The sequence below is a fragment of the Channa argus genome, chromosome 3, assembly GCF_033026475.1.
Source record: "Channa argus isolate prfri chromosome 3, Channa argus male v1.0, whole genome shotgun sequence".
Lineage (NCBI taxonomy): Eukaryota > Metazoa > Chordata > Actinopteri > Anabantiformes > Channidae > Channa > Channa argus.
This window is the reverse complement of record NC_090199.1, coordinates 22,862,758-22,877,303: the sequence shown is the minus strand read 5'-3', so window position 1 is coordinate 22,877,303 and position 14,546 is coordinate 22,862,758. Positions and strand designations below refer to the sequence as shown.

The window sequence follows — 14,546 nt, the reverse complement described above, 5'->3', positions numbered from 1 at the left end:
AGTGATATTTGAATTATGCATTTTATTGATATGTTATAGCATTTTTTCGGGAAACACGCACTGCAGGATTCATAGAGCCTAAATATCAGAAAAGCGTTTTCAATGGGGTGCTAGAATATAACATACAGGTATTATTTGGGTCATCTCATATGGACCACTCTTAGTTTTCTGTGGCTACAGTTTTACATAACCTCATGTGCCCCCTCTATGGGCACACAGCGCCGCCGTGAGGCCAACGCGCAGTAGCGCTGAGGGAGCAGGGCTGGGCGGCGGGCTGGAGCAGCAGCAGCTCTGCTCATAATCCTCTACATATCGGATGCTGATTGTCCGCACAGCACCTGGTGAGTGACATGCATCATCCTCTGTATTTTTTAGAAACACTCCAGCTGTGTGGGTGGGGGTTGTTCCGGAGCAGGATGGAGACGGAGAAGCGAGCATCGTTGTGTTTGTGCACCAAAACCTATATGTCGTCCATAACGGGAGCGACTTGGCAGTCCAGCAGAAAGCCTCCATAACCTGATTTACAATAACACGTGATTAGTGTTGTTGTCAGTCCATCTAAATTAGCCCGTGTGGGGATAAACAGTGCGTTAAGTGAACAGCGATAATCCCGAATGTTAAGGATCAATACGCTTGAGTTGTCAAGTCGCTAATCAGCATCCGCGGGAGATGCACTATGGATAAAACCTGCATGTATCTCAGTAGTAGGATATCGTGCATGACTGTGTAAATAACATTGTTTTTTTTTAACGGATTGCCTTTCTGTGCACTGGTGTCATTATTAAATGGCTCCATGACAAACGCAGGAGTGAGACACGGCCTAACTGGGCTCATTTTCATTGGCCGATTTCTACCGCTTGTACTGCTGTGGTCACAGTGGATGTGTTGTCATCTGCCGAGGAGATTCATATCTCTGACTAGAGGGAGACGTGTGTGATCAAGCGTCTAAAAGGGAAATCTGGGCCATTAGAAGCCAGGCCACTAAAAGCGTTAACCTTGTCCATCCTAAGTAGATAGGAGATGCTGTTGAGTCCCATTGGACTTGAGTTGTTGCACAAACATGATCCTCAGATATGACAAAGTGTGCGTAATTAAATAACCTATGGCTCCTTCAGAGCGTGAGTCAGCAAGGCCTATATGCTGATGGGGCTCCTGCAGAGGAAGAGCCGGCTGCATGTCCCTGTAAAAGGAGTCATTGTGCTGTCTCCTGTGCATGGGCATCATCACAGCTGCATGGAAATCAAATGAGAGAATTGTGGGGATCAGACATGAGGTTTTAAGTACAAACATCATTGCTGTCTTTATTCTCTCTGACTCCCTTTGAACCCTGGCCTGTGTGTGTTTAATATGTCTTTGTGTACTGGCCCTGTGTTTGGGTCCCTGTGCACTGTCTCAGTATCTGTCCAGCTCCAATTTAAACAACGGCCCTAATTTACATGTATCATCATCTTGTTGTCTTTCTAGAGTCTCATAATTTAACCCTGTCATTCTGACTCTGTACAATATCTAACGGCTCCTCTTCTTTTTTCAGTGGCGTGGCTTTGTGGATTTGGTGACCGGGTGACAATTTGGGAGTTCAGCAGGATGCCTGGAATTCTGTAAGATGTTTTGGTTTTATGTCCTTAGCAGCACTGGAGGCAGATACTATAAGCATGTCAGGGTCCTCAGGTCATACTTGAAATAGCTGCTTTGTGACACACATTTGTGTGTGTCACACATTTGTGTGTGTCACATACGACACACACAAATATACAGAGTAATGTGCTTGCTGTTATTGCAGAATTCCTCGTGCCTGTTTGCGCTGTAAGGCCTCTTTTATTGATCAAAGTATGACTCATTAGAAAAAAAAAAACAGCCACATAGATAAATGCATAGACATAACCACTGTATATCTTTGGCCTCTAATACTGTTTTAACTGTTTCTGTTTTAACAGAATCCATTAAGGGAGAACAGAGGAGATAGCGAGGCAGAGATGAGTCTGACTTCCTGGTTCCTGGTGAGCGGAGGTGGGACGCGTCATCGTCTCCCCAGGGAGATGATCTTCGTGGGGAGGGATGACTGTGAGCTCATGCTGCAGGTACAGTACCAAACACAATCTCTGAGCTGTCACTCTTCATCTGTCTGGACTCTTATCTGAAGCACCACGATTAACGGGAATTAAAGTGATTGACTGGATTTTGGTTGCTTTAGTCCCGCAGTGTCGACAAACAACATGCCGTCATCAACTACGAGCCAAACACAGACAAACACAAAGTGAAGGACCTGGGCAGCTTAAATGGAGTGAGTGTGTTATTTATTTACTCTCCTGGGTCTTTGAGCTTTTTTACACCTGCTGTTGTGTTTACTTGTCATCACTGTGTTCCCACTGCATGATGTTTCCTGTGGTTGAGGAGGAAGGTTACTAAAGTCTGAGGAAATAACTGATGATGTCATCATTGGCATTCTCAGACATAGAGGATCAGTTGAAAGACTGTGAAGCTGCAATATGGGAAATGCCACAGAGTTTTGAGGTTGTGGCTCTACCAGATAATAGGGGTATACTTTGGCAGTAAGCACTACTTGATACCTACAGTGGCACATGCACAGGTTCCAAGGTTACGTACCTTCTCTAAACTGGCCACATTAGTGCTGCAGCCCTGATAAACATGCCGGGTAAGAGTGTAAGAACTGTGCCTGAAAGCTTTGTAAGAACCAAGTCATTTCTTCTTCAGTAACATGACACAGCGAATCAGCGTTACCTTATGTAACTTCAATATGTTTGGTTCAAAGTGGAGATTTACACAGTTACTGAGGGGAATGTAAAGCATAACAGGCCCTGATCACACTGACGTGCATCTAGAATTACAGCGGTGATATGAAATGTTGACGTTGGATTCTCAATTACAAATTAAACCTCTGACAGTGACAATACCATTGTAAAAGCTTCAGCATAGCTTCATCTCTGGAGCTTCAGTTTTAAATTTGTTTCCCTCAAATCACCGAGCTTTATTGAACTAAATTATGTATGTTTTAACTCCGTCATGTACTTAAATTGTGAAAATTAATTATTAAAAATCCACCTCTCAATCATTTGCCTGAGATGGTTCAATGGGTGAACTATAAATTACTTTTCTCATTAATGCTACAGTTACCAAGCACATACAAAGCTGTTCTTCTAATTATTTGTTTACCTCTTTTACATAAAACATCTTAAGGGCTTTGTCTAAACCAAGTATTAGAGTAAAACTGCTTATAAAGCTGCAATATCTCTTTAAAGAACCAGGAAATAAAAAAAAACAAAAAAAAAAACAGGCTTTTGCACCAAGCATTTGTTATTTGACTTTGGTATATTTTCAGCAGCCCAGATATCCAGAACAAAAAAATTAAATTCAAATAATACATAACCTTTTGAAAACTCTTTACATATTATTAATAACTACATTCTGCTCTGTTTGCAGACATTTGTCAATGATGTGAGAATACAGGAGCAAATCTATGTCACGCTGAAAATCGATGACAAATTGAGGTTTGGGTACGATATCCTTTGAAAACGCTCTTGTTTTATCTGTCAAACTCAGTGGTACACAGCACAAGGTCAGTGAACATGGACAACACTGTAACTTTATCTGTTTTTGAATAGCTGTCAATGGTTAATTGCACTCTACTTGCTGCATAATAGATAAGGCTGTCAGTGCGTGTTTGTCACTTCTGCACTCAGCTCACCGTCTTTTACCTTAATCTGCCTCACATACCAACCTGTTCACCGTGGTCCGAGGAGAGCTGCATATTCCCGAGGAGGCTCTCAAGGTTAGTACAGTTCCAAATATGCCTACACAAATTTATTTTATTTTTCATCAGTTTGAAATACATCAGATAGGTTGTTTTTTAGAGAGCAGAGAATTCAGCTGAACTGGGCATAAATTACACGATTGATGAATCTGCTGTTTCACCACAGCACACTGCCCAGGAAGCTGCTGAAAACATAGAATTTCATCTCTTGTTTACAATATCGCCTCAATTATTTTAAGAGACTGGGTTAAAAAAAAAAGAAAATCAATTTTCTGAAGTATGCAGAATCAAAATGAGTTAATAATTAATATGCTTACATATTCATATTCATTATGCTATTGTTTAGCTGCTTGAAATTCTCTCTTAAAACTTTCAGCATGAGAAGTTCAGCAGCCAGCTTCAACTGAACCAGAAGAGACCTCCTGAGACACAATCATCCAAATCAGAAGTGAAACCCTCTGAAGCTGCAGCGGCACAATTGTGTGAGGGAGCTACTGCTCAAACCTTTGAGTCCAGCAGGCCAGAGGACAAGACAGGTGAGCAAGTAGAAAGATACTCTAATTTATGAATCAGAAATGCCATTTGCTCTATCTCACTTCTTTAATGTCAGATATTTGCTATTCTGTATATTTTTATATCTGTAAACAGGCAAACACAAGCAAGTTCAGGACTTCGTTTTGGGCTATAAGAAATATTTTTCACAAACGTCTGGCTTTTTAGGACTAAAATGTAATGAATTGATCAAACATAAACATTAATTGATAATGAAGATTTAGAATAATTTATAGGGATATTTTTTACACAGCATTCAATAGACTGAAGATAGAAGGAAACTGACGAGTAACAAAGGTCTTAAGCTTAAGCTAAATTTGGGGATATGTTCAAGGACCTATGTCACCATGGACACCGCAGCTGTTTCTAACTTTTTAGCTGTGATAAAGTGCATGATATTATCATGTAAGGCTAACAGATGATTTGTTTTTGTCAGTGGATATAGCAGCTCTGCACAGGGGTACGCCCCTCTATGGGCAACCTGCCTGGTGGGGAGATGGAGACACTGATGACCAGCAACCAGGAAGGCCGGAGGAAAAGAGCTCCGATCGGAGGAGAGAAAAAGACGAAGCAGGTATTAGAAGAGTGACGCAATTGCAGAAGAAGTACAATTGAAGTAAAGAAGTAATGAAGCAATTAGTGTGTATGAAGTTTTTAATGACTTTCAAACACAACAGTTTACTACTTCCATTACATGTAGTACAATTTCTGTTAAATCCACGTTTGCATTAATTCTAAAAGATAACAAGAAAAGTGTGGAGCCCGCAAAGTCCATCCTGCAAACAGCATCCAATCAGGAGCCTAGCTACTTTGAGATCCCAACCAAGGAGACCCACTCAGCAGGTAAAGTGACTGGTGAGGCCCTCTCCCGAGAACATGAGTCTGCTGCTGCTTCTGCTGCTGCTGAGCCCATACATGGCCACGCCTCCTTCACCATTGAGTTCGACCCTGGGGTGTCAAGCAAAGTGACTGTCAAAGACAGGGTGCCAAAGACAGGACCAGAGACCAAGCCCCGTCCCAAACGGCCTGTTGGGGAGGAGCTAAGTCCACTTCAGACCGCCATGGTTGCAGCAGAGGTGAAAGTTGCTGACTGGCTGGCTCAGAATGAGCTGCCATTAGCTCTCAAAGAGACAGTTGCAGAGGATGATGGAGAAAGTGTGAAGAGCGATGTACCTGTACAACTTAGGAGCCTAAAAGGTGAGTGTATACGCTGCGTGTATTATCATATCTTCACTATATAGTTAAATGCGTATTTTCTTGTTTATTAACTTCTCTCTTCCTCTCTGCTCTTCCTATCCCAGGCAGTAAACATGAAGACGGCACTCAGAGTGATTCCGAGAATGCACTAGGAGAGCAGCGCAGGGCTGCAGCACTAGAGGAGCGTCCATGGGGGCTTTGGGGCAGTGCAGGAATGAAGATCAGAGAGGGTCGCGCTAATGTACCAGAGGGGCTCTTCGCAGAGGAGGATAGCCCTGCCCGTCGTCGCAAGCCTTCAAATTCCAAAGTCGGAGGTGGATACATAGAGAGGCGACGTGGCTCAGCACCACATCAGCAGAGTTGCCGTGAGGAATGTTATCACCATGGAGATGATTATAGTGACAGAGGGACCTACACCATTGAGGTGGAGAATGGAGACCATGAAGAAGAAGAGGCTAGGAAGATGATCGATAAGGTGGGAAAGAATATAACCCTTTTGTACATTTTGTCGATGACAAAGCATCTCATTACAAAATATAACAAATCATTGTCATACGTGTGCGTATGCTGGTGCAATTCTGACTCTTTATTGTGATTTTCTAAGGTGTTTGGTGTGGAAGAGCAAGAGGGTGTGTGTGTGTCCAGGTTAGGGGTTGCTGATCAAAGAGAGAGGCTCAGCTCCCACAAGTCTGGTACTGGAGACAGACTTAAGCCTGGGCGCATGGAGAAAGAGGTGGAAAAATATATTGTTTTAAATTCAAGCCATAAAAGTGTCTTAACTAACAGCCAAAAATAAGCAGTGCAAAATGTCTTGCCTTTGGTATTTAATAGTCCAATCTACAATAAACACCAAAAACAACTTCTGCTATTCTGTTTAAATACTTAGTAAATGGCTCATTTTGAACAGGTACTATCAGGGGAATTGGTGGTGGGTGGTCCTCGCTGGGTCTCACAGTGGGCAACACTGGCTGCCAGTCACATTAGGACAGACCCTGAGGGATCGGGAGGGGAGAGTCAAATCATGGTCACAGAGGACAGAGGTACGTAAAGATACTTGGATTTGAACAAAGGATTGGTCGCAATTAGTTTACTTAACCTATGATGTTTATGTAACGAGATGATTATTTCTATTCATGGATGTGGGTGGAATTTCCTGTTGAAAAGTTAAAAACATTTGAGTATTTCATATGTTCAGGCCTGGTCTTTTAAATGAAACTTACGTAACTTGTTGGCCTTTAAGTTAAAACTTTTTTCTAGTTACAAAGTGAAGCTTTAAGCCAACACTGCAGCCAACACTAGCAATTAAAGAAAGAAACATCAGAAAATCTGCCTGCTAGAAATAAAACACACCCTTGTTCACTTAGGGAATTGTTTTTGTTCTAACCTCACTTTGTCTGCTGTGATCAAACAAATTAGCAAATGCTTGCTAATGATATAGATACCATAAAATAGGGGGCCAAAAAATTAGAACCACCTCTTAATGTAATGCACTCTAGTACGACTCCACCACCCAGTATGACCTCAATAATAAACATAGAATTACCACCTTTCTGACAGTTTCACGACAGTGATACGGGTGTATCGAATTCTGCGGCTGATAAATGATTAAGCTTAAGCTACTTGTCTCTTTATAAACCAATGGGGAAAAACACACACAAGGGATTTCACATACTTTGGTTTAGTACAAATGACAGACCCCACTCTGGATAAGCAGAAGATAATGGATGAACGGATACTGAACAAAATAGCATCTCATGGTTCACTTGGCAAATACTGTTGAGAATCCAAACATCAACATAGATGGCTACTAGTGCATTAATTCTACTACCATACTGGATGTTACCCATTCACCTAACGACTCCATTCACTGAATATAGATTTTCTCCTCTTTTAGCTGAAAAAAGTGAGTCCAGCCAATCAGCCTCCTTTGCATCTTCTGGCTACAAAGAGCGTAAGAGGAGAACTTTACCACAGCTGCCTGGCGAGGAGCTGGCCCTAGGAAGGAGGACCCCAGGTTCAGGCCTGCGTACAGATATGGGGGAGAAACAGGACACTGAGCCACAGGAGAAAGAAAACCCAGAAGTGAAAATGTCCCGGGGGAAGAATCTGCCTGGTCACAGCACAGGTGGTGTGGGCAGTAACAGTGGCAGCCCGAGTCGCTCCTCACCAGCCAAGTCACAGGACAGTGGTGGGGGTAGATCGGGTCAGCAAGGTATGATGACCAAGGTCCCCCCTCGTCCATTGACAAGTGGGGAGAAGAGAATGGAGGAGGCAAGGAGGAGAAAAAGGGAAGAGGAGAAGGCAAAGGAAAGTAGTGACAAACCACTGCTGAGGCAGGAGAGTTTTACGGTGGAGAAACCATGCTCCAACGTGCCCATTGAGCTAATACCACGCATTGATGGGCTCACACGCAGCAAAACTCAGACTCGGGAGTTTGGTATTGACAGCGCCACACTGCAGAAAGACTCAGAGGCTGTGGCAGCCTTTCTAGAGACCACTGTTTCGGACCAAGGTGATCCACCAAGTCAGTCCATTGAAGGCTCTGTGTCACCTGAGTCAGATGTGGACACAACAAGCACAGTAAGCCAGGCTGAAGGAGCAAGAAAAGTTGTCCAGAAACGCAGAACCCTTGCAGGACAGCAGAAGGAGAGAACAGTGGTGTGCTCTTCCAGTAAGGGCCCTGCTGGAAGTCGAGAGGCCCAGGACAGGAAGGTCAAGAACAGAGCACCTAGTGCTCCACAGCCCAACCGCCCCTGGACTTCCCTGGACCTTACTGATGATGATGTCAACTCCAATGCACTCCTTTCTGACTCCCAGCCCACCTCTATACAGGAGTCTAGAGGCTCTCATGCAAAAGCCCATACAGGTAGCTCAACGGTGGGGGCCAGCACCAAGTCCAGTCGGGCTAAGATCACCCAAGCCCCTGTCTCCTCTGCACCTAGTAAAACTGTCAGTGTTCCCAAGCCCAGGCCCACCAGGGCATCCCTTCTTAGGCGAGCCCGTCTGGGGGATTCATCAGACACGGAACCTGCTGACCTCGACCGGATGTCAGTAGCATCTGAGGCCTCTACTGCTAGTTCCACATCCAGGACAGGGATGGCAAGAAGGGGAATGTCAAGAATAGAAGCCCTGGCACAGCCAAGGAGACCAAGGGTTGGATCCCCATCTGCCCAGAGTGATTCAGAGGCCACTGTGACAAGGAGTAGAGGTCTGGGGGCCCGGGGTTCAGCAGGTGATTATGCCATTAGACAAGGACTGAGAGGGTCTACTGTGACCTCAGTGTCTGTACCCAGAGCCAGGGCTAACAGTGCCTCCAAGCTGCCTGACAAAAGTAAAGGCACCACCTCCTATGGACCACCTGCATGTAAGTGTTGTTTTTTTTTTTTCATATTATTTATATTAAAAAGTAATCCTCTAAGTCCCTTAGCAATTGAAATTGTTTGCCACAAATTCTATTCTGTCCATGTTTGTCCACAAAAGTGCACAATTGTACTTACCTACTTGTGCAACTAAATGTTCCTTAAGACACCCACCTTAACTCCATTACCATCCTGTTCTTAGCTGGCACTCGGTGGCGCCGTGTCCCTGTAGAGTATGCCTCCACCTCAGAGGATGAATATGGCTCCAACCGCCACACATCCAAGCAAGGACACACACGGCCCTTCCCGTCTACCCGGATAGCCCAGCTAGGAGGTTCGGCCCCGGCAACTCCGAATCCTGCAGGCCTGTCAGCCTTAAAGCAGCACTCCAGGGAACAGGATGACTACATGAAAGACTGGACAGCACACAGCGAGGAAATAGCAAGGTACGTATAGGTGAGAGGTGCTCTAGTGCAGTTTGAGAGCAGCGATTAGTCATGATAACAGTGTTCAAACATGCTGCTCCGATATTTTATTTTTGGGACTGATTTGGTCTTCACTTTTCGGTTATGCAATGCTTTCAATTTGCTCGTGTATGAAGGATACAAAAATAAAGCTGAAGAAATCAAGAGAAAAGATTTGTTGCGCATATATTATTGCTTTATGTTTATACATCAGGATTAGCCAAGATCTAGCCAAAGACCTAGCCATGCTTGCCAGAGAGATTCACGATGTGGCAGGAGAGATTGATTCAGTCAGCCCTGCAGCCACAGACCCTGGAGCTCTGGTAAGTAAAGATATTATACGCTACCCAAACTACAGAAAAATACAGTTTCTCTATCTGCTGGATTACATAATATTAGTATATTATTATGTTTAGTATTCGTATTATTACTAATGCGCTGCTACCCACGTAATACGGTCAAATACATCTCAAAGTAACACTTTTTAATTCTGGTTTAGTTGGAGGAACACGTGTTTCATCAGAGCTTGGACCTGGGTGCTCCCTCCACAGAACACAGCAGCATTCAGCGAACTAATGGGCAGGCTGTGGAGCTGCGACCCCGAGGATCTAGCGGACAGGGCTCCCGCTCCATCCGACGACAGACATGGAACAGAGATGATGTAAGTCTTCTTCCTCAAAGTATGCAGACATTCTGCATAACAAAGGGCTATAACACAGTTTGAATTTGAGGTATTTTTCTCTTCAAGCCGGTGTTTCAAGTATGAATAATTGAAACACTCTGTGCACAATGTTGAAGTACTCAAAGCTACACTGAAATTAAAATAGGCTAAACATCGGGTCATTCAGATTTCCTTTTCCTATCCCCACTGTATTATTTGAGAGGATACAGTCACACAGACCAGCACCATACACAATATAATTTTGTCAGTCTGTCTGCCACAAGAGGGCACTCCTTATATGACAAATATCATTAACCCTTAACAGAAAACTGTGCTTCTGTTTGGACCCTAAACTAAAAGCTGAGCGAATTCAAAATAATTAGACAACATTTTGCAATATTGTAAAAAATGTTATGTTAGTGATGGTGAAGTGATGCCGTGTTTCTTTCCATCCATCAGGCTGTGCTAGACAGTTTATTACTGGCATCTGTGACTCAACTCTCAACTAGGATACGTCAGTCAGTTGACAAAACAACCTGCAAAATCCGGTAAGTATCATACACTGGTATATACATGATGTTACTGTAGTCTGCTGTAAATTTAATACATAGTTTGAAACAACTGAGGATAGAATGTCACAAGAGCAACATAATATATAGTGTAATAAAATTCTACTCTGTTTTATGTCGGGTAACTAGGCCAACCAATACAATTTGAGTGGCACATCACAGAGGAGCACTGTGACAACCAGCTACATATCTTTCTCTCTCATTAGCACACACGGGATGATGACTCAAAGGGTTTTTTCATTGCCACAATCTGCAGACAATGCCTGAACTTAATCACCTTGTCAACTAATACTTCTTATCAAGAACTATTTTAAATGCACTTTCACGTGTTTTGCTATTTTTGTAACAACGTGGCCTCTAGGATCCTTTTCAAGGATAAAGAACGAAAATGGGAAGAGATTGAGAACAAGCTGCAGGCGGAGCACGACTCCTTAGTGCTTAAAAGTTCCAACAAGGTAATAAACATGTCAACATTTTGTCTGTTATCTACTAAGGCTTGTGAAACTGACATCCGTAATGACTATACTTTACATTTTTAGCCACTGTACGAGCATGAGGATGGTTAGTAGCCCGCTGCTTGGTTTCTCCGTTTTGGTACAGATGTCAGCTTTACCCCGACGATGAATGTGTTTCTGATTTATAATTTGTGCCATCACATGTTAGCACTGCCTAATTTCAGCAGGTATGCCACACGTAGTACAACTATGCAACTATGTTTCACCCTCCTTTGGATGTTTTTGGGGTGATTCATTTCTATACCAAACCGTATGCCTGTAGATGAGTTTACGCTAGTGGGTGATTATTCTGTGACTATTTTATCTACCTATACAATACAACTGTAAGGTTGTATTGTATAGGTAACATCAAAAACATCAAAAGATGGCACAAGTTGTTGACTTCTGACTCTCACACCTGACAAAATCCATACAGCCACAATGTTTGCTGGTATAAACAGATGTGGTTTTCGTGAGAAAATCAATGCAGCCAATAAATGCCATAGTTAAATTGATACTGGAATTTCAACAAAGTCTAATCAGCATAATGTTTGCCTTTTGGCATTGTCATTAGCATAAATTAACACAAATGCCGGGGTCTGAAAGGCAGTTTTAGATTGCTACAGCAATAAATGTATTTTGCCTAAGAATTTATTTGTCAGTAATACATTAACTCTATAAACTGTGGGATTAATGCCACAGTATCAAATCCACTCCTTCCCTACAAACCACACAGTATCTGATTACGTACTGAAGCAATTATATTGAGTGCTGACAGTATTACAGCTCTCTGGGAGATCCAATCAAAGATGCTTAAGTCTTGAGCAAACCTTAACATTACCATCCAAATGGCTATTTTAGATAGTCCACTAAATAAGGTTTGCTCTAAAAGACTTACAAGCTGTTGTGGCCAAAAAGTTTGAGTCAACAAAACTTTTGTCTCTCTCAGGGGCAAGGTCATAAATTTTACCTTTTACCCAGTCTGGCCTTATGTGAACCCCTTGAAGACATATGTCTACCCACGGCACAAGTCACAGGGCTCATAAAGTATTAGTGGGTGTACGTGGCACAGCTCCAAACGTATTTCTGCAGCAATGAAGAAATGAATTGAGTGGATTTATTTGATGCATGAACTTTCACTTACTTACCCATATCTTTGAGCAACCCTCATTTTTTATTTATATATTCTTAACAGGAGATTTCCACCATTATTCAAGACCTGAAGAGAGTGGAAAGACAACTGCACAGTATGGATCCGATGATTCTCTGTCGTTATCAGAAGTTTCCTAAATAAATAAAGTTAGGAGCCATTTTTCACCAAAATAAAACTTAAGCATACTCAATTTAAATTACGTTTTCTTTCTGTTCCAATCCGACAGTAATTGACATGATGGTGGACCCAGATAGCACCCTGGACGCTCTGTCAAACCTGGGCCTGATTCCTCAGACCGATCAGAGGGTCAGCACCGGAGTCCAGCAGGGGACATCCGGTTTGCACCCTGGAGCTGAAGTGTCCCCCAGCACACTCTCAGTCCTCAGGCCTGAGGGACCAGCCTCTGAAGCACGTGGATCCTCAGACCATTCACTGTTGGCAGAGCGAGACCCAGGGCTACAACAGAGCCCAAGATCTTAAAACTGACACACCGAAGAAAGAATTCACAAAACATCAGTTATCTTGGACACATACTGAAACTCTTGGAGCAGATTTGGTGTATGGTTAGAAGATTAGTATGATGAGAGAGGCCTATTCCGTGGCAAATCTCTCTAGCATTTTAAGACTACAAAAAAAACAGCAGCTCTTCAGATGCCAGATATAAGCAACATAACATAGTAGTAATTGGTGGACTTGCTGTGATCTAATATACAGCCATTCATCTGTGTTTTTGTGTTGACACTCATTCTTATTATATTTAAACGGATTTGAATTAACAGGTGTAAAGGAAGAGAAAACAATTGCTAAAGGCTCTCCATATTCCTGCTAAGGTTATTTTATTGCATTTTGTTCTCAGAGTATCTCTGACTGTTGCAGCCTTGAAATCTACAAAAGCCCAAATCAAAAGTTCATCAGGTGGCCAACAAAAAATGTGCAATTGCGTTAAGAGGATTAAGCAAAGGTGTGTGCGCATGTCAAAATGTTCTTCTAAATAGCAGAGAATTATTTATTATTTATTATTTTTAAAAAAAAACATATTGTTGTAACTCCAATCCCCAAGCATAGCTCAGTAACGATTTTCCATCAGAAAAAGCTTGTTTGCTTGGAAAAGAACTGGGTATGTATATTATGTACCAGTGTAAATGTTTATTATACTTAAACTACGGATTCCTCCATGCCTTGTGCCAATGCTATTTTAAACCAGTGTATTACAGATATTCCCCTTGGTGAAATCAAATGTAGCTCCCAGAAAAGGTTTTCCTCTTCCAAATGTATTTTGTCACAAGTGCCCTGGATCAAACAATCATTAGAGAGAAAAGACGGTGCAGTGTATGGGAGAAGAAAAGGAGGTGAGATTTGTTTCTTTGCACATTTAAAAGCTAATATATGCTAATTTTCATCTCTGAGGGACCAGGACATGACTTTCTGTTATCACATGTATGTCCTCCACCAAAAACAAAGCAGGGTTACAAAGTCTGTCAAATTACTTTCTGATCACAAACAATATGTTGTGTTTAAACCAGCAAAGACAGGGGCTACCTCCAAGTCCTGCAGCTGCATTCTACTGTTTATGGAATGAAGAACGGTGTACTAACTGTAGGTTTTCCGATGTCTAGCCTGATACCAACGTTTACACATGAATGTAACCTGATCAGAGCTGTTGAAACAATTTTAGCCAAAACTGCTTTAATAAAGATGAATAACTGCATTTACTGTACCTACTGTGCTTGTCTTTAATTCTTTGTTTGGATGTTTTGTATAAAGATAGTTTTTTTCTTTTTAATAATGTTAGGTTAAATGTTGACCTTGCAATATGTGTGTACTGTCTCATTTCCAATAAAATGCATGATAATTCGAAATTATTTTGTTTTCATTTTTACATAAGAATTTGTTTTAAAAATTATGTTTGAATGGAGAAAGCTCACAGAACTTGAGGAAGTTACTAGAGACCAACTTCCTGTTGACAGACAACCTATGTTGGATGATCTATTATTAACCTATGGATTTATAGTTAGTAATATCCTCCATTTCACTCGTGGGGCATCTCCTCTGGCAGCTGTAGCTCAGTTAGTAAGGCAGTTGTCCACAAATCACAGTGTTAATGGTTCAACTTCTGGTCCTTCCTGGCTAATTGTTGAAGTGTCCTTGGGTAAGACACTGAATCCCTCCTTAACACTGATCTAGTTACTATACTATAATTTAGGTTTTACATGTAAAATAAAAACAATTTTTGTTAGCTTAGCTGTGTTTGTTAAAAATGTGTAGTAAAAATGTGTAATAATAACAAAAAACAATGAATACATTTATCTACAAACAATTAATAAGCCT

The 14,546-nt window shown here is 42.0% G+C and overlaps 1 protein-coding gene across 1 annotated transcript; it reads left to right on the top strand.

Annotated features, from left to right (window-relative positions):
- Positions 1 to 202: 202 nt before the first annotated feature.
- On the top strand, positions 203 to 13,926 carry cep170ab (centrosomal protein 170Ab). The gene is made up of 20 exons (XM_067499170.1): positions 203 to 341; positions 1,532 to 1,598; positions 1,935 to 2,078; positions 2,192 to 2,281; positions 3,439 to 3,520; positions 3,732 to 3,787; positions 4,146 to 4,305; positions 4,758 to 4,895; positions 5,063 to 5,518; positions 5,623 to 5,993; positions 6,123 to 6,251; positions 6,426 to 6,558; positions 7,413 to 8,882; positions 9,080 to 9,323; positions 9,556 to 9,664; positions 9,841 to 10,002; positions 10,462 to 10,550; positions 10,933 to 11,026; positions 12,261 to 12,312; positions 12,445 to 13,926. Exons 3-20 carry the CDS (start codon positions 1,974 to 1,976, stop codon positions 12,696 to 12,698), a joined length of 4,194 nt encoding a protein of 1,397 aa, XP_067355271.1. The 5' UTR covers positions 203 to 341; positions 1,532 to 1,598; positions 1,935 to 1,973; the 3' UTR covers positions 12,699 to 13,926.
- The last annotated feature ends 620 nt before the right edge of the window (positions 13,927 to 14,546 follow it).